This window comes from Macaca fascicularis, chromosome 12 (assembly GCF_037993035.2).
Source record: "Macaca fascicularis isolate 582-1 chromosome 12, T2T-MFA8v1.1".
Classification (NCBI taxonomy): Eukaryota; Metazoa; Chordata; class Mammalia; order Primates; family Cercopithecidae; genus Macaca; species Macaca fascicularis.
Genome location: NC_088386.1, coordinates 83,119,504 through 83,140,583, shown reverse-complemented (window position 1 = coordinate 83,140,583; position 21,080 = coordinate 83,119,504). Strand labels below are relative to the sequence as shown.

The 21,080-nt window shown below is 38.7% G+C and overlaps 1 protein-coding gene across 7 annotated transcripts in view; it reads left to right on the top strand.

Annotated features, from left to right (window-relative positions):
- The window catches only part of TFPI (tissue factor pathway inhibitor), a 105,157-nt gene that overhangs the window by 42,614 nt on the left and 41,463 nt on the right, over window positions 1-21,080 (top strand). For all 7 annotated transcript variants that reach the window (XM_005573682.4, XM_015432467.3, XM_065525745.1 and 4 more), the window contains one exon: window positions 11,061-11,183. In XM_005573682.4, coding sequence (XP_005573739.2) covers window positions 11,063-11,183 — 121 coding nt within the window. In that variant the 5' untranslated portion in view covers window positions 11,061-11,062. The remainder of the gene's footprint in view (window positions 1-11,060; window positions 11,184-21,080) is intronic.

The window sequence follows — 21,080 nt, the reverse complement described above, 5'->3', positions numbered from 1 at the left end:
GCTGGACTTCAGGATACAGCAGCAAGAGCTTGGCATGACTTATTACTCCAGGCTGTAGAATCCTGGAAAAGAGCTATCATGCAGCCTACGCCTGGTTGACTGGAGGACCACCTTGGTGGAACGGGGACAATCTGGGCCTCTGATTTGCCATGTGCACAAGCATAACAATTGCCTATGTTTAACGTGTGGACGGAATATTTGATCCCTTCCAACCAGGCATTTGTATCTTGGTAACCTGCTTAATAGCCAAAGTTTGTTTTAAGTCTTTAACTTCTATGATCCTCTAGTAAAATGAATGTATGATTTTAGGAAATTACAAAAACCAGTTGGGACAGTCCATCCTTGCTCTTTAGTGGTCCACAGAGTGTTGGACCAACTATGGCATAAAAGCTCTACTTCGGGGGGCAAGACTCCTGGTTGTCACTGGGGTCTTTATGGAAATCTCCCTGGATTAAATGGTCCTAATTTACTAATGCCCAGTCTGAGGAGAGTCAGGAAGGACAGAGGTACTTTTCTGAAGTAGAAAGCTGTCTTTGACTTGGCAAGTCCCCACAGGGTATAACAAGGCAAGCATTAAATGCAATAGTTTGAGGCAAAATTGACTTGGTTATGTTAATAACTAGATGGTCAGCAATAGAGTGAGAAAAGAAGAAAGAGTAATAGAATAAATGAAAGAGTTAAATTTTTCTTACCTTAGTTTAGTAGGGTTTCCCCTGGGACTGTGGTCCATGACTCTGGAGGGTGTGGCACTTTCTTGACTCGAGTGTGATGAATACATCCCCTTTCCACTGTATGAACAGCAGTCTCAGTGGTTAGCAGCACAAGGTAACCTCCTTCCCAGGCTGGTTCGAGTTTTCCCTCTTTCCATCCTTTGATGAGAACATGATCTTCAGGCTGGTGCTAGTTTACTGGAAATTCTAGAAGTGGTACATGTGCTAAAAGACTTTTAGTTTTGAGGGAAAGGAAAGTGGAAGATAAACCAAGTACATAATTTTTAAGAAATTAACCTTTTGTTTTAAATGTGGGGACATCTACAGTAGACTTTATAGTCCTTGGTGCCTTTCTGCTGAGAAATTTCCTTTAGCACCTATTTTTATTAGTTTTTAGACCAAAGAAAGTCAAACACCATCTTATATTTGAGAATGCTTCCTGTATGATTTTATACCAGATAAGCTAAATTTCACCTTTATATTAGTGTGTTACTAATGTTAAACTTAGTTTTAATAAAACTTTGTAGACATACATATTCAAATTTTAATGTTGGGCCATAAGGTAAGATTTTTATAGACTCTTTTTAACCTTTTATAATTTTTGTTAAAGAGCAGGTTAGTGATTTAAGAAAAACCCGTTGTGTTTATATTTTAATGTTCAGTTCACAGAAAAACTGGATGATACCTCTTTAACTATAACTAATATGTTTACACACAGAATTTTCTTTACGATTAATGCTTTAAAACTTGCTTAAACCCTCAAAACAAAACTTTTTTTAACCTTTTAAATGTAGGTAAAAATCCACATTCTTATGCCTCCTTATAATCTCTTTACCAAAGGTATATTTTACTTTCCTTATATACCTTGCACATAAACTGTTTATTCAATAGTTTTACATTCAGGAGGCCTAATTACTTTTAAATTTTACAACATTTCTGGCATAAATTCTTTTTTATAAGTTTTTTTTCTCTTTCATGACTTTCACAGACAATTCTTCAACATGCCTTAATTTTCTGACTTACTACAAACATTTCTTTCTTTAAACAACCAGTTAATTTATTTCAGGACAAGAATTTACCATATAACATTCTTTTTACATAAATTCTGCCCCCCCCCCCCCCCCGCTTTTCTTCCTTTTTTTCCCAAGATGATAACCATTCTTTTCCAAAGTGAACTTCCTTTATGTCTGTGGACTAGACTGTCTAAGGCCACAAGATTACAAGTTACTGTAATACATGTTACACTGTTAACTTTTAGCAAACTTTACTTTTGTTGAAAACCTTGTAAGTTTGGGATTTCAATTATCCTTTGCTATTAATAAGATCTTGTTTAGTTCAAATTAACTTAGAACTGGTATAGATGGCTTTGTCTTTTTTTTTTCTTTCAATTACCCAGGAGGAGCCATCTTTCATTCTATCCTGAAGGGACTTCCTTGTAGGTCTGGTCAGACCTTTGTATGGTAATTAAGATTTAAATCCCCTGTTAGGAAACCTGCTGGGTTAAGGGAATTTTCAGTGATTAATGTTAAATCATCATTTTTTTTAAACAGAATACCCCTATACTTTAAGATTTTTAAGTTAGTAAGCTACCGTTTTGCACCCACCCCCCTTTTTTTTCCCTAGGATACTTCTGAACTGGTGAGGTATGCTCACAATGAGGTTTCCCCTAAGAGTTATTTTTCTACTTTCTTCTGTTAGAAAAGTAGGTGCTGCTATAGATGGAATGCATTTGGGCCATCCACTGGTTACTGGGTTAATGATTTTTCACAGGAAGGCTAGGGGTTATCAGTGGCCTCAGTGCTTTCCAGGTATTCCCTTGTTTACACTGACAACAAAGTGTTATTGGAGTCTTATAGGGGTTAAGGAGAATACCTTTAATTATCAATTATAGGTTTTAAATTTACCTTGGCTTTTAAAGGAATAGGGTACCCTGTTTTGTTTTTTTTCTTAACTACTTGTACATCTCTCTCTTTCTCTCTTTCCTTGACTCCTTCTTTGTCTTTCTGTCTTTTCCTCTCTGTCTCTTTCTCTCTCTCTTTGCCTCTTTTCCTCTCTGTCTCTTTCCTCTCTCTCTCTCTGTCTCTCTCTGCTGGTCTTTCCCTGCCTCTGCCAGTCACTTATGCTTCTGTTCTCTCAACCACTGTGGGAGGGATCTAAAACCAGCTGTAACCAAGTGTCTACCTAAGGGAACTGATCTGCATGCCCTGGCTTACAGGTTACCTTGTGCCATACCTTTGAAACAAGGGACCTGTCTAGGCTTGCTTCTGATGGCCAGCCCACCTCTAATGCTGGCCAGTCTATTTCACTCAAAGTTCTAACTTTTCCTGGTGTCAGAGTAACACCATAATCTCCCTTAAATCCTTTCTGGAAATTTGTCAACATAATTGGTAGGGTGGGCTTACTTTGTGCCTCGCCCATGCTTCCTCAAGACAAAACACCATGCTTACACCACACGCACACCACAAAACGAAGAATGGGGAAAAAGGGCACACAGACACTTTTACAGTTTACACCAAACCAGAATCAAAACCAAACTCAGAGTATCAAGAAATCCAAGCCAGGTCAAAAGCAAAACCAAAGTATCAGGCAATCCAAGTCAAGTCAAAAACAAAAACCACAGTGCCGGTACAGACATGCCATGGGTGATCAGGCCACGCTTCCACTCAAATGGAGTGGGCAAGTTCCAAAGACTAGTCTTACCAAGTTTCAGATGTCCAGACTGCAAGTGCCAGTTCTTTCCCGGTGTTCAGCCACTGCGTTGATCCTCCATGGGGGCCTGCCATGCACCGCTCTGACAAGGCATTCCACTGGGGAAAGTGCCTACCTGGGAGTGCTCCCAGGATCCACAGCACTCAAGCTGGCCAGAAGCCCCTGCAGAGATGCTCCACAGGGCAGGCCTAAGCTGCCTAAGGGGGTGCCTCGGCCATCTGTTAATCACCTCACTTTCTGGTCAGGGAACCAAGAAATGTAGCAGGACAGGCAGCAGACAAAACTCCTTAGACACAGGGTTAAAGAAGGAAGGAGCTTTATTCAACTGGGAACTTCAGCAGACTTGCATCTCAAAAGCCAAGCTCCCCAAGTGAGCAATTCCTGTCCCTTTTAAGGGCTTATGACTCTAAGGGGGTCCATGTGAGAGGGTCATGATCAATTGAGCAAGCAGGGGGTACGTGTCTGGGGGCTGCATGCACCAGTAATCAGAATGGAACAGAACAGGACAGGGATTTTCACAATGCTTTTCCATACAATGTCTGGAATCTATAGATAACATAACCGGTTAGGTCAGGGATCAATCTTTAACTACCAGGCCTAGGGCACTACGCTGGACTGTCTGCCTGTGGATTTCATTTCTGGCTTTTAGTTTCTACTTCTTCTGTCTTTGGAGGCGGAAGTTGGGCATAAGACAATATGAGGAGTGGTCTCCTCCCTTAGGAGAAGGGTGTTATTTGTACTTGCCATTTTGAGAGCACACCAAGAGGGGAGGGCAGGGGTTTTTATTTTTAACACAAGGGGCTTTTACTGTTGTGTCTTTTTTTTACTGACTGAATTGGACTGTATAATCTAAGCTAATCTTGATTGGCTAATTTGAATAGAGCAAGGATGTGGGTTACAGTGGTAGAACAAGTAGTTTCAGCGGGAAGAATAGTTGTAGAGTGCGTAACTAAGGGAACAGAACAGATGTAAGTTATAAATTAGGACTGGTGGAAAGGGTTGTTTATAGCACAGTTAACTAAAGAAACTGGAGAAACAAAGAACAGGAAGAACAGGGAACTAAAACATTTGAAGAGGAATTTATCATTTCTGGCATGTGTCTAGTCTCTGTTAGCTGGAGTTGGACTGTACAATCGCAACTGAACTTGATTGGCTAACTTGAAAGGGGCAGGGGTGTGATTACACTGGTGGACAACGGGAGGGGTAATTTACAGAGTGACTAGCAGATGTGAGCTCTGTAGATAAGGAATGATGGGAAAGTTGTTTACTGAAACTAAAACAGGGAGGCATAAAGGATAAGGAATGTAGTTTGGCTTTGGGAATATGGAACAAAGAGCAAGGATGCTAAACAAGGCAAACTTTTAAAGAGGAATTCTTTTTATATCTGACAACTAAGATCAAAGCAGAACTGAAGGACATAGAAACAGGAAAAACCCTTCAAAAATAAATGAATATAGAAGCCTGTTATTTGAAAAGATCAGCAAATAGCTGGATTGCTAGCCAGACTAATGAAGAAGAAAAAAGAGAAAAAGCAAATAGACACAATAAAAAATGATAAAGGGGCTATCACCACTGATCCCACAGAAACACAGACTACCATCAGAGAATACTATAAACACCTCTACACAAAGAAACTAGAAAATTTAGAAGAAATGGATAAATTCCTGGACACATACACCCTCTCAAATCTAAACCAGGAAGAAGTCAAATCCCTGAATAGACCAATAACAAGTTCTGAAATTGAGGCAGTAACTAATAGCCTATCAACCAAAAAAAGCCCAGGAGCAGACAGATTCACTGCCAAACTCTACCGGAGGTACAAAGAGGAGATGGTACCACTCCTTCTGAAACTATTCCAAACAATAGAAAAAGAGGGGATCCTCTCTAACTCATTTTATGAGGCCAGCATCATCCTGATACCAAAACCTGGCAGAGACACAACAACAACAAAAAGAACATTTCAGGCCAATATCCCTGAGGAACATTGATGTGAAAATCCTCAATAAAATACTGGTAAACCAAATCCAGCAGCACATCAAAAAGCTTATCCACCACCATCTAGTCGGCTTCATCCCTGGAATACAAGGCTCGTACAACATACACAAATCAATAAACATAATCTATCACATAAACAGAACCAATGAAAAAAACCACATGAGTATCTCAATAGATGCAGAAAAGGCCCTCGATAAAATTCAACACCTCTTCATGCTAAAAATTCTCAATAAACTAGGTATTGATGGAACGTATCTCAAAATAATAATAGCTATTTATGACAAACTCACAGTCAATATCATACCGAATGGGCAAAAGCTGGAAGCATTCCCTCTGAAAGCCAGTACAAGACAAAGATGCCCTCTCTCACCACTCCTACTCAACATAGTATTGGAAGTTCTGGCGGGGGCAATCAGGCAAGAGAAAGTAATAAAGTTTATTCAAATAGGAAGAGAGGAAGTCAAATTGTCTCTGTTTGCAGATGACATGATTTTATATTTAGAAAACACCATCATCTCATCCCCAAATCTCCTTAAGCTGATAAGCAACTTCAGCAAAATCTCAGGATACAAAATCAATGTGCAATCACAAGCATTCCTATACACCAATAATAGACAAACAGAGAGCCAAATCATGAGTGAACTCCCATTCACAATTGCTGCAAAGGGAATAAAATACCTAGGAATACAACTCACAAGGGATGTGAGGGACCTCTTCAAGGAGATCTACCAACCATTGCTCAAGGAAATAAGAGAGGACACAAGCAAATGGAAAAACATTTCATCCTCACGGATAAGAAGAATCAATATTGAAAAATGGCCATATTGCCCAATTTATAGATTTAGTGCTATCCCCATTAAGCTACCATTGACTTTCTTTACAAAATTAGAAAAAACAAACTACTTTAAACTTCATATGGAACCAAAAAACAGCCTATATAGCCAAGACAATCCTAAGCAAAAAGAACAAAGCTGGAGGCATCACGCTACCTGACTTCAAACTATACTATGAGCCTACAGTAACCAAAAGAGCATGGTACTGGTACCAAAACAGATATGTAGACCAATGGAACAGAACAGAGGTCTCAGAAATAACAGCGTACATCTACAATCATCTTATCTTTGACAAACCTGACAAATATAAGCAGTGGGGAAATGATTTCCTATTTAATAAATGATGTTGGGAAAACTGGCTAGCCATATGCAGAAAACAGACACTGGACCTCTTCCTTACACCTTATATAAAAATTAACTCAAGATGGATTAAAGACTTAAACATAAGACCTAAAACCATAAAAACCCTAGAAGAAAACCCAGGCAATACCATTTGGGACATAGGTGTGGGCAAAGACTTCATGACTAAATCACCAAAAGCAATGGCAACAAAAGCCAAAATTGACAAATGGGATCTAATTAAACTAAAGAGCTTCTGCAGAGCAAAAGAAACTGTCATCAGAGTGTACAGGCAACCTACAGAATGGCAGAAAATTTTTGCAATCTATCCATCTGACAGAAGGCTAATATCTAGAATCTACAAAGAACATAAACAAATTTACAAGAAAAAAACAACCCCATCAAAAAGTGGATGAAGGATATGAACAGGCACTTCTCAAAAGAAGACATTTATGCAGCCAACAAAGATATGAAAAAAAGCCCATCATCACTGGTCAGTTAGAGTGGTGATCATTAAAAAGTCAGGAAACAACAGATGCTGGAGAAACTCTTTTATACTACTGTTGGGAGTGTAAATTAGTTCAATCATTGTGGAAGATGATGTGGCAATTCCACAAGGATCTAGAACCAGAAATAACATTTGACCCAGTACAAATCATTCTACGATAAAGACGCTTGCACCCATATGATTGTTGTGACACTATTCACAATAACAAAGACTTGGAACCAACCCAAATGCCTATCAATGATAGAATGTATAAAGAAAATGCGGCACATATACACCATGGAATACTATGCAGCCATAAAAAAGGATGTGTTCATGTCCTTTGCAGAGACAGGGATGAAGCTGGAAGCCATCATTCTCAGCAAACTAACACAGGAACAGAAAACCAAACACCGCATGTTCTCACTCATAAGTGAAAGTTGAGCAATGAGAACACATGGACACAGGGAAGGGAACATCACATACCAGGGTCTGTCAGGGTGTGGGGGGTTAGGGAAGGGATAGCATTAGGAGAAATACCTAATGTAGATGATGGGTTGATGGGTGCAGCAAATCAACATGGCACGTGTATATCTATGTAACAAACTTGCATGTTCTGCACATACATCCCAGAACTTAAAGTATAAAAAATAAATAAATAAACACTATGGAAAGGTAGGGGTAGAAAGTAACTTCATAGTGGAGAAACCTAACAATCATTACCCTAGTCAGGTGTTTAAGATCAATATCATCAGTCATAAATTATGTTGGTAGTATGTATCCTTGTCATAATGTGACAAAAATGGCACTTTAACTCTGTTATCTTCTTTCCCAAACCCCATAACCCTGGTCTAATTATGAGTAAAAACATCAGATAAATTCTAATAAGGGGATACCCTGCAAAATACCTGACCAGTATTACTGAAAACTGTCAAGATCATCAAAAATAAGAAAAATCTGAGAAACTGTCACAGCCAAGGGGAACCTAAGGAGAGATGACAACTGGAGCAATTTGGTATTCTGGATGGGTTGCTAGAACAGAAAAATGCTAGGGAAAAACTAAGGATATTTGATTAACATATGGACTTTAGTTAGTAACAATGTATCAATTTTGGTATATTAATGATAAGTGCGCCATACTAATGTAACATGTTAACAGGGAAACGAGGTGTGAGGTGTATGAGAAGTCTCTGTACACTCTTCTCAATTTTTGTTTTTTGTAAATCTAAAACTATTTTAAATAATAGAGTCAATTTTTTTAAAGGAGATGTTTCTATTAGAAAGACAAGATTATGGGCTTATCAAGCAGATCTTTACAGCAAATTCTCTGCTGGTCTATGCGGGGAGGAGATCCACAAATGGTGTTTCATAAACCTCTGTTTTCCAATTTCAAGAAAGTTGGATTTTTCCAAAAGGAAAAAGTTTGTGCATGGTATATAGAAGTTGGTGCATGGATTCATCCCTACATTAAATCTGTATCACTCAGAACCAGACAGAATTTTTGAGTACAAATTTAGGTATTTGATTCCTCTTGCAATTGTTGTACTTTATTTGCCTTTTGCTTATTTTTCTCTTTGTTTTTAATTACATACGCTACTATTTAGCTATGGCTTGCTGTGGTATATTGTCGTAGTTTTATCTGTCCAACATGCTTCCCTTCTGAAAGAAACAATTTCCTCCTTCTGGGAGTTACACTTGTCCCCTTTCCACCACCCAAACCATTAGGTTCCATTAATATTTGCAATGCTATTACATTTTGTTATTCCTGACCCCAGACTGGTTTTGGGTCCACCAAATCTATGATGGTCTCCCACAATTCCCAACTCAAATGGATTGGTCCAAAATGTGGCCCTTGTTTCATTCTGAAACAATCAGAGCTAGTCTCAAGCTGTTTAAGCCTGGAACATAAAGATAAGTAGTCACACTATTTTGATTGAAAAACTTTTAAGGTTTAAAAACCAGGACAGACCATTGTTCATGCATCATGCTATGCAGAGAAGATTGGCTCACACTGAGAGAAAATAAAGCTGTCTAAGAAGTGTAGCCACAATGAGAGATACCTGGTGGTGCTCAGCTCACCAGCTCTAGCTGTTTCTGAGAACCAATGCAAGCCTGCCCTTGTCGTCTCAGATTGTTCCACATATTCTAGAATAAATAAACTGATGATCCAAATTTGTCAGAGTTGGTTTCTAATCCCAGCACCCAAGGAAAGTCGAAAATACTAAGTTTAGGCAATATCTCAGGCCGCCATTTTTTAAGAGAGGAACTTGCTGAATTTAGATCCCTGGCTCTCAGGGGCCTCAGCAGGCCGCCAACCTCAGCCTGCTTCCTGAACTGTGTGATGCAGAGCATATTCTGTATTTTATACTCAAAGTATAGCAGGATTGTATATTTCAAAGAATCAAATGGAAATAAATGAATCTCTGAAAAATATGTGTTCAAAAATGTGATAAGGATTAGAGGTTTAGTTTAAAGCTTCTTCAAAAATCATGTATCTATATCAATATGTATATATATTTGTGAATTCAAATTGTTTATGGTATGATTTACAAGATATATGATATCTCTACTGACTAAAAATCAAATGTATGTTAACACTCGCAAAGTGTTGTAAGAAAAAAAGGTTATATATCTCACTAGTGATTTTTAATGAAACTTAAAGCATAATGACATTTATTACTTCATTATTATATGACTACCCACAATGATGTATATTGCAGCTATGATCTGCCACAAACAAAAGCAGATAATTTTCTAGATTGTTTTTGATGAAGTATCTGTCCCTGCATTTGTGAATGTTTGCTGATAAGATCTCGCTTTCCTTCCTGACTGGAATGGCACTGGTGGCTGAAAAAAGGAAGGAAGCAAGTGTTCCCTTCTTTTATTTTCCTGTGTTGCATGATCATTACACTTTTCCTTCCCTTTAAATCCAAAGAAGTCATCTTTAAAAAAAATAGAGGTGATTCCTTCCTTCCTTCCTTCCTTCCTTCCTTCCTTCCTTCCTTCCTTTCCTCCTTCCTTCCTTCCCTCCTTCCTTCCTTCCTCTCTTTCTTTCCTTCCTTCTTTTCTTTCTTTCTTTCTTTTCTTTCTTTCTTTCTTTCTTTCTTTCTTTCTTTCTTTCTTTCTTTCTTTCTTTCTTTCTTTCTTTCTTTCTTTCTTTTTCTTTCTTTCTTTCTGTCTGTCTCTCTTTCTTTCTTTTTTGCTTTTTTGGCTATAGATCTTTAAACAATGTTGAAACAGATAAAGTCTCACTCTCCTATTGAAATCTGTTTCCCTTAGAGTGTAAAGTGATGGCTTATCACTTAGAATCACTTTTCTGTGAAACTCTTTTGAATCAGATAACGCCCTAAACTGGGGAATAATGAACTGGGAAAAAGGACTAACTCAATGTCAGACACTTCTTTTGTCTGCTGTTTTGGCTGTCTGCTGTCTCATAGAAAACCTGGTTAGGAAATTGATGTAAATAATGTATTTTTTAAAGGAAACAAAGATGAAAATTCTGAAAATGTGTTTCCTTTTTAAAAGAAGAACTAGAGCAGAGGTAAAGATAAGCCAGGAATTAAAAGTTGCATTAAAGAAGTAATAGAAAAATGCCTAAATAATTATTGTTCCGACTGAGAAAGAATAGCTGTGTGAAAGATGTGGAAAGTAAGATTGCACATGGAAATGGACTTTAATATATACTTCGCCATATTGGTCAGCATTTACCCATGTCTCTCAATTACTGTCCTTTTTATTTATATTTTCAAAGTTGAAATATGACCTGTTTGCTTGAATATTAATAAATATATGCACTGAATGTGTTTGCCGATAATTCTGAATACTACATATATATTTTAAGTATGACTCATTGAGTATGCACAGAGAAATGTATGTGTATACACATAAAATGTCATAGGCATATGAAGTACGAATACGATGTTTACTGGTCTGTAAATGAGTCCATATGAACACTTTATTTATTTGATATGTATGGGTTCTGCATTTCAGAGATGATTTACACAATGAAGAAAGTACATGCACTTTGGGTTTCCATATGCCTGATGCTTAATCTTGCCCCTGCTCCTCTTAATGCTGATTCTGAGGAAGATGAAGAATACACAATTATCACAGGTAAAATATTAGAAGCATTTATCTTTTTAAGCTAGTTAAAGCTCTCAATTTTAATCTAAAAAATCTACCATATTTTTCCATTGTAGAGGGAAATTAGTTTTTATTGAAGTGATATTTTTCTTTGGAAATTTATTATACCTAGTGCATGTGTGTGTGTGTGTGTGTGTGTGTGTGTGTGTGTGTGTGTGTTAAACAGTCCAAAACCAAGTAACTTTAGCTGAAAGACTTCTCTCTTTTTTTCAGCACACAATATTAAACACTGGAGTACCTCTGGGCTATTGCAAGGAGCAAAATGTTGTAAAAACAACTCCCTATGACATTTGATGCTACCCTTTGGCTAGGAAAAGTGTGAGGAGGAAAGAGAACTTCAGACATCTGAGTTTTCAGCTATTCTCTTTCTTCCCCATATTTCCAAAATAAAAACTTCCCAGTCAAGACTAATATAAAAATCTAGTCAATCAGGACACCAAAGGATCTAGTAATATGAGTTAGATCTAATCCCATAAAATTCTGTGTCTAAAAATGAGAATATTAAAAAAAAAATTAGAGCATGGAGAAGACTGTATGGTGATGGTTACTGTGGATATATACCTTTATTAAAGTAACATTTTGTGGCAAATTAGTAACTGTTGACAGAAATCTCAAGCATTGGTATTAATGAGAGAATATTAAACAAAATGATAGCTTATTTTTGCATAGCGGTTTAAGATGTAAAAAAGATTTCCACAAATGTATTCTTATTTGATACCTCTAATAGCTCTTTAAAATGACCGTGTTCAGTGTACTTTAATAAAGTGTGAATAAATACATCTTCTGGGCCTGAAACTGAGGAAGGTGCTAGAGAAACAGGTATGGCTGAGATGAGGTGCTCAAGAATCTCGCTGCTTCCTAGGGGAGTCTGATCGGTGGACAGTTTATTTCCGTATAATGTAGTAAACAAAGTGACAGAAGCATGGAGAGTGCTGCTGTTGATGGGAAAAGGAACGAGATTCATTCAAGCTTGGTTTTCTGAGGGCTCTGCAAAGGGAATTCATGTTATAAAAATTTCCTAGAGGCCGGGAGTGGTGGCTCACGCCTGTAACCCCAGTACTTTACGAGGCCGAGGTGGGCAGATCACGAGGTGAGGAGATCGAGACCATCCTGGAGAACACGGTGAAACCTCGTCTCTACTGAAAATACAAAAAAAATTAGCCAGGCGTGGTGGCGGGCACCTGTGGTCCCAGCTGCTGGGGAGGCTGAGGCAGGAGAATGGCGTGAACCCAGAGGAGGCGGAGCTTGCAGTGAGCTGAGATCCGGCCACTGTACTCCAGCCTGGGCGACAGAGCAAGACTCCGTCTCAAAAAAAAAAAAAAGAAAAAAAAAAAAAATTCCTAGAGATGAAACATTACTTAGTAAAAACCCTCGTGTGCCTTTTTGAAAATAGGAATTTGGACATTATGAGTTTCAATTCCTCATTCAGCTTTTTCCTCAAAAGTTGGTGGGTTAAAATTCGAACATTCCGGAGGTTACAGAAACAAGGAAGGTGGAGGATAAAATAAGTCCTAACAGGAAAAAAACAGGCAACCTCACTTGTGGCAAGTGAGAAGCAAATCGATCCAAGTGTTCCCTGTATTGTCCCAGTCCAATTCTCCTCAATTGGACTGAGAAAATGAATGTTGGATAACCAGGAAGTTCCTGAAATTGTTGCGGCTGCTGCCATAGTCAATCAATAATCCAGAATTAAGTCATCAGTAATTAAGCCAGAATTTAAAATTACTACAAGGTAGCTTCCAAACCTAGGTGGATAACAAATAATTTTGATATTTAAGCTAGACTTAAAGACCTCTTCACCAGCTAGTTGTAGTTTTATCTAGTTTTGTTTTGTTTTTGTTTAAAATAAATTTTTAAAATAACCCAAACTCACATCTAAAAAATTCTATTTTGGAGATACAATTTATCCCATGATGCTAAGGTCATAACATCATTTTATAGAAGTATATTATTTAATTGAAATAAGGTACTCATCATTAATAGAAAAATGCATCAAATTTTATTGCTTCTCTCACAAGTAAATAGTAGGTGATTTTTTATCAGTCCAATCAACAGGGAGGATAATCTATAATTAACTTCTAGATAAGACAAAAATGATAACAAAAATAGTGGTGATAAGCTTTTTAAAACAATTCCATTGGGCTAGGAGAGAGAAAATTAAGAGTGAACATTTAGTGAAAAGCAAGTATCTTTTGTAGGATTTAGAATCAGACAGAACTGAGTTTGCAGGTGCAGTTTGCCACCTAGTACCTTTGTGAGACTGAATAAGTTATTTAAACTTTCTGACTCCCAGTGTCCTAAGCTGTAAATGAATAATTTAAATAACTGATTTATGTAAAAAGTAAAAAAGCGTCTGGCACATTTTCTGACACGGAGAAGGTAAAGTGTACATGTTTGTTCTTGCCTGCCAGAAAAAAAAAAAAAAGTCAAATTCTTTAATTAGAGGCAAGCAGCATGTAGATTCTTAGTTGGTAAGTTACCTGAAAGCCCTAGATTCGCAAACAAGTTCCAAGAGGATGAGTATTCTTACAGTCAAGGCTATGACATCTTTTCAGGCAGCAAATACTATAGTAAGCCCTCTATCCAACATCCCAGGACATGGGGCAGGGGGCGGGGAGGGGAAGGCAGGATTGTAACGTTTAGACTACGAGACATAAAATTCACGACATCGAATGCGAATGATTTCATGTAAACCATAATTCTATTTATACGGCTGGATCAGATCAAATTCCTTTTACATTGCCCTGTATGTGTTTTGCTTTCTCATGACTGCTGGAAGTTAATGATTACCTCTGTGAACATTTCCCTCAAGGCTCAATTTCAAGTCTCAGGAAAGTTATTGCTGACCCCTTCAGGCTAATTTAGGTATCCTACTATTCACCCGCACAACACCCAGGACTTTCTGAATATTTGCGTAAGTCCTTGGTGTCTGTGTGCTCCATGAACAAGGGGTTGCTGTCATCTAATTTACTGTCATATCTGTAGTGACAGTACAGTGCCTGACACATGGCCAATACACAATTATTCACATTCAAAAGGGTTTTTTCAAAATAAGAAATGAAAATCAAGGCAGATTTCCATCCCTTTTGGGTGGAGTGGCATGGCACTGTGGGTCACACAGCACACCTCGCCATTGCTTGAATCCAGGGATGCTATGCTTAGGTATGGGCTGCAAGATCACTACACAAAGAATATTCTAACACAGGATTTCTATAAGAAATACATTAAAGCGTGAATAAAGACAAATAATCACCTAGTAATTAACAAAATATAATTCATAGAAGTTAATATTTAGTGTTACTCCTAGAAAATTTCTATAAAATTATCACCTACTTCTATTATTGAAACCATTTTTAGTTTCATAAAGGTGAATGTTTGAAAATAAAGGTTGTTAGTTGAGTGGAAATTATATAATTAAAACTGTATGCTTGATCCAAATGCTAGTTTAGGAATCTCAGTCACATATCTGTGACAATATCGTGCAGTTATTAAGAATGTGTGAGATAACTGTTGTAAACCATATGAGGATCAACTTTAAACCCATCATTTATGGTATGAATTTAAGTCATTTACTTAATTTCTGCAATGCTATTTTATAATTTATAAAACGAAGATAATAATGCTTAACTCAGTAGGTGGTTATGATCATTCAAGGGTACAATTACAAAAATGTCAAGAGTATTGTAATTACTCAGTGAGCAACATTAGCTATTATTGCTAGGTACTGCTACGGCGTTTATCAGCTTTTGCCTTTGTGGTGCACTGCCACCACCTGCTGGCGAAATTACTAAATAGCAGATTGAACTTAGGGTGACTGTATTTTTAATGCAGAAAATGGAAAAAAGATTTAGCTTGATGATAAACCCTATCAAATATATAAATAATTTTATCAAAGTGAGTTAAGAAATATTGGTGAACATTGACAAGTTTAAATGTCATTTCTTTTTTTTTCAAATCCTTTATCTAACATTTTATGTTGGTGAATTTATCTAAAATATGATAATGTGCTTTAGAAGGTCTCTCAGGCATATAGAAAGATACTTATTGGATTTAGTCACACTGTTATTGGTTTAAAATTATTTTCATGGGGCGGAGCAAGATGGCCGAATAGGAACAGCTCCAGTCTCCAACTCCCAGCGCGAGCGACACAGAAGACCGGAGATTTCTGCATTTTCAACTGAGGTACTGGGTTCATCTCACTGGGGAGTGCCGGACGATCGGTGCTGGTCAGCTGCTGCAGCCCGACCAGCGAGAGCTGAAGCAGGGCGAGGCATTGCCTCACCTGGGAAGCGCAAGGGGGAAGGGAATCCCTTTTCCTAGCCAGGGGAACTGAGACACACAACACCTGGAAAATCGGGTAACTCCCACCCCAATACTGCGCTTTAAGCAAACAGGCACACCAGGAGATCATATCCCACACCTGGCCGGGAGGGTCCCACACCCACACCCACGGAGCCTCCCTCATTGCTAGCACAGCAGTCTGTGATCTACCGGCAAGGCAGCAGCGAGGCTGGGGGAGGGGCGCCCGCCATTGCTGAGGCTTAAGTACATAAACAAAGCTGCTGGGAAGCTCGAACTGGGTGGAGCTCATAGCAGCTCAAGGAAACCTGCCTGTCTCTGTAGACTCCACCTCTGGGGACAGGGCAATAGCAAACACAGCCGAAACCTCTGCAGACGCAAACGACTCTGTCTGACAGCTTTGAAGAGAGCAGTGGATCTCCCAACATGGAGGTTGAGATCTGAGAAGGGACAGACTCCCTGCTCAAGTGGGTCCCTGACCCCTGAGTAGCCTAACTGGGAGACATCCCCCACTAGGGGCAGTCTGACACCCCACACCTCACAGGGTGGAGTACAGCCCTGAGAGGAAGCTTCCAAAGCAAGAATCAGACAGGTACACTCGCTGTTCAGAAATATTCTATCTTCTGCAGCCTCTGCTGCTGATACCCAGGCAAACAGGGTCTGGAGTGGACCTCAAGCAATCTCCAACAGACCTACAGCTGAGGGTCCTGACTGTTAGAAGGAAAACTATCAAACAGGAAGGACACCTACACCAAAACCCCATCAGTACATCACCATCATCAAAGACCAGAGGCAGATAAAACCACAAAGATGGGGAAAAAGCAGGGCAGAAAAGCTGGAAATTCAAAAAATAAGAGCGCATCTCCCCCGGCAAAGGAGCGCAGCTCATCGCCAGCAACGGATCAAAGCTGGACGGAGAATGACTTTGATGAGATGAGAGAAGAAGGCTTCAGTCCATCAAATTTCTCAGAGCTAAAGGAGGAATTACGTACCCAGCGCAAAGAAACTAAAAATCTTGAAAAAAAAGTGGAAGAATTGATGGCTAGAGTAATTAATGCAGAGAAGGTCATAAACGAAATGAAAGAGATGAAAACCATGACACAAGAAATACGTGACAAATGCACAAGCTTCAGTAACCGACTCGATCAACTGGAAGAAAGAGTATCAGCGATTGAGGATCAAATGAATGAAATGAAGCGAGAAGAGAAACCAAAAGAAAAAAGAAGAAAAGAAATGAACAAAGCCTGCAAGAAGTATGGGATTATGTAAAAAGACCAAATCTACATCTGATTAGGGTGCCTGAAAGTGAGGGGGAAAATGGAACCAAGTTGGAAAACACTCTTCAGGATATCATCCAGGAGAACTTCCCCAACCTAGTAGGGCAGGCCAACATTCAAATCCAGGAAATACAGAGAACGCCACAAAGATACTCCTCGAGAAGAGCAACTCCAAGACATATAATTGCCAGATTCACCAAAGTTGAAATGAAGGAAAAAATCTTAAGGGCAGCCAGAGAGAAAGGTCGGGTTACCCACAAAGGGAAGCCCATCAGACTAACAGCAGATCTCTCGGCAGAAACTCTCCAAGCCAGAAGAGAGTGGGGGCCAATATTCAACATTCTTAAAGAAAAGAATTTTAAACCCAGAATTTCATATCCAGCCAAACTAAGTTTCATAAGTGAAGGAGAAATAAAATCCTTTACAGATAAGCAAATGCTTAGAGATTTTGTCACCACCAGGCCTGCCTTACAAGAGACCCTGAAGGAAGCACTAAACATGGAAAGGAACAACCGGTACCAGCCATTGCAAAAACATGCCAAAATGTAAAGACCATCGAGGCTAGGAAGAAACTGCATCAACTAACGAGCAAAATAACCAGTTAATATCATAATGGCAGGATCAAGTTCACACAAAACAATCTTAACCTTAAATGTAAATGGACTAAATGCTCCAATTAAGAGACACAGACTGGCAAACTGGATAAAGAGTCAAGACCCATCAGTCTGCTGTATTCAGGAGACCCATCTCACACGCAGAGACATACATAGGCTCAAAATAAAGGGATGGAGGAAGATTTACCAAGCAAATGGAGAACAAAAAAAAGCGGGGGTTGCAATACTAGTCTCTGATAAAACAGACTTTAAACCATCAAAGATCAAAAGAGACAAAGAAGGCCATTACATAATGGTAAAGGGATCAATTCAACAGGAAGAGCTAACTATCCTAAATATATATGCACCCAACACAGGAGCACCCAGATTCATAAAGCAAGTCCTTAGAGACTTACAAAGAGACTTAGACTCCCATACAATAATAATGGGAGACTTCAACACTCCACTGTCAACATTAGACAGATCAACGAGACAGAAAGTTAACAAGGATATCCAGGAATTGAACTCATCTCTGCAGCAAGCAGACCTAATAGACATCTATAGAACTCTCCACCCCAAATCAACAGAATATACATTCTTCTCAGCACCACATCGTACTTACTCCAAAATCGACCACGTAATTGGAAGAAAGCACTCCTCAGCAAATGTACAAGAACAGAAATTATAACAAACTGTCTCTCAGACCACAGTGCAATCAAACTAGAACTCAGGACTAAGAAACTCAATCAAAACCGCTCAACTACATGGAAACTGAACAACCTGCTCCTGAATGACTACTGGGTACATAACTAAATGAAGGCAGAAATAAAGATGTTCTTTGAAACCAATGAGAACAAAGATACAACATACCAGAATCTCTGGGACACATTTAAAGCAGTGTGTAGAGGGAAATTTATAGCACTAAATGCCCACAAGAGAAAGCAGGAAAGATCTAAAATTGACACTCTAACATCGCAATTAAAAGAACTAGAGAAGCAAGAGCAAACACATTCAAAAGCTAGCAGAAGGCAAGAAATAACTAAGATCAGAGCAGAACTGAAGGAGATAGAGACACAAAAAACTCTCCAAAAAATCAATGAATCCAGGAGTTGGTTTTTTGAAAAGATCAACAAAATTGACAGACCACTAGCAAGACTAATAAAGAAGAAAAGAGAGAAGAATCAAATCGACGCAATTAAAAATGATAAAGGGGATATCACCACCGACCCCACAGAAATACAAAGTACCATCAGAGAATACTATAAACACCTCTATGCAAATAAACTGGAAAATCTAGAAGAAATGGATAATTTCCTGGACACTAACACTCTTCCAAGACTAAACCAGGAAGAAGTTGAATCCCTGAATAGACCAATAGCAGGCTCTGAAATTGAGGCAATAATTAATAGCCTACCAACCAAAAAAAGTCCAGGACCAGATGGATTCACAGCTGAATTCTACCAGAGGTATAAGGAGGAGTTGGTACCATTCCTTCTGAAACTATTCCAATCAATAGAAAAAGAGGGAATCCTCCCTAACTCATTTGATGAGGCCAACATCATCCTGATACCAAAGCCTGGCAGAGACACAACAAAAAAAGAGAATTTTAGACCAATATCCCTGATGAACATCAATGCAAAAATCCTCAATAAAATACTGGCAAACCGGATTCAGCAACACATCAAAAAGCTTATCCACCATGATCAAGTGGGCTTCATCCCTGGGATGCAAGGCTGGTTCAACATTCGCAAATCAATAAACATAATCCAGCATATAAACAGAACCAAAGACAAGAACCACATGATTATCTCAATAGATGCAGAAAAGGCTTTTGACAAAATTCAACAGCCCTTCATGCTAAAAACGCTCAATAAATTCGGGATTGATGGAACGTACCTCAAAATAATAAGAGCTATTTATGTCAAACACACAGCCAATATCATACTGAATGGGCAAAAACTTCCCTTTGAAAACTGGCACAAGACAGGGATGCCCTCTCTCACCACTCCTATTCAACATAGTGTTGGAAGTTCTGGCTAGGGCAATCAGGCAAGAGAAAGAAAACAAGGGTATTCAGTTAGGAAAAGAAGAAGTCAAATTGTCCCTGTTTGCAGATGACATGATTGTATATTTAGAAAACCCCATTGTCTCAGCCCAAAATCTCCTTAAGCTGATAAGCAACTTCAGCAAAGTCTCAGGATACAAAATTAATGTGCACAAATCACAAGCATTCTTATACACCAGTAACAGACAAACAGAGAGCCAAATCAGGAATGAACTTCCATTCACAATTGCTTCAAAGAGAATCAAATACCTAGGAATCCAACTTACAAGGGATGTAAAGGACCTCTTCAAGGAGAACTACAAACCACTGCTCAGTGAAATCAAAGAGGACACAAAAAATGGAAGAACATACCATGCTCATGGATAGGAAGAATCAATATCGTGAAAATGGCCATACTGCCCAAGGTAATTTATAGATTCAATGCCATCCCCATCAAGCTACCAATGAGTTTCTTCACAGAATTGGAAAAAACTGCTTTAAAGTTCATATGGAACCAAAAAAGAGCCCGCATCTCCAAGACAATCCTAAGTCAAAAGGACAAAGCTGGAGGCATCACGCTACCTGACTTCAAACTATACTACAAGGCTACAGTAACCAAAACAGCATGGTACTGGTACCAAAACAGAGATATAGACCAATGGAACAGAACAGAGTCCTCAGAAATAATACCACACATCTACAGCCATCTGATCTTTGACAAACCTGAGAGAAACAAGAAATGGGGAAAGGATTCCCTATTTAATAAATGGTGCTGGGAAAATTGGCTAGCCATAAGTAGAAAGCTGAAACTGGATCCTTTCCTTACTCCTTATTCGAAAATTAATTCAAGATGGATTAGAGACTTAAATGTTAGACCTAATACCATAAAAATCCTAGAGGAAAACCTAGGTAGTACCATTCAGGACATAGGCATGGGCAAAGACTTCATGTCTAAAACACCAAAAGCAACGGCAGCAAAAGCCAAAATTGACAAATGGGATCTCATTAAACTAAAGAGCTTCTGCACAGCAAAAGAAACTACCATCAGAGTGAACAGGCAACCTACAGAATGGGAGAAAATTTTTGCAATCTACTCATCTGACAAAGGACTAATATCCAGAACCTACAAAGAACTCAAACAAATTACAAGAAAAAAACAAACAACCCCATCAAAAAGTGGGCAAAGGATATGAACAGACATTTCTCAAAAGAAGACATTCATACAGCCAACAGACACATGAAAAAATGCTCATCATCACTGGCCATCAGAGAAATGCAAATCAAAACCACAATGAGATACCATCTCACACCAGTTAGAATGGCAATCATTAAAAAGTCAGGAAACAACAGGTGCTGGAGAGGATGTGGAGAAATAGGAACACTTTTACACTGTTGGTGGGATTGTAAACTAGTTCAACCATTATGGAAAACAGTATGGCGATTCCTCAAGGATCTAGAACTAGATGTACCATATGACCCAGCCATCCCATTACTGGGTATATACCCAAAGGATTATAAATTATGCTGCTACAAAGACACATGCACACGTATGTTTATTGCAGCACTATTCACAATAGCAAAGACTTGGAATCAACCCAAATGTCCATCAGTGACAGATTGGATTAAGAAAATGTGGCACATATACACCATGGAA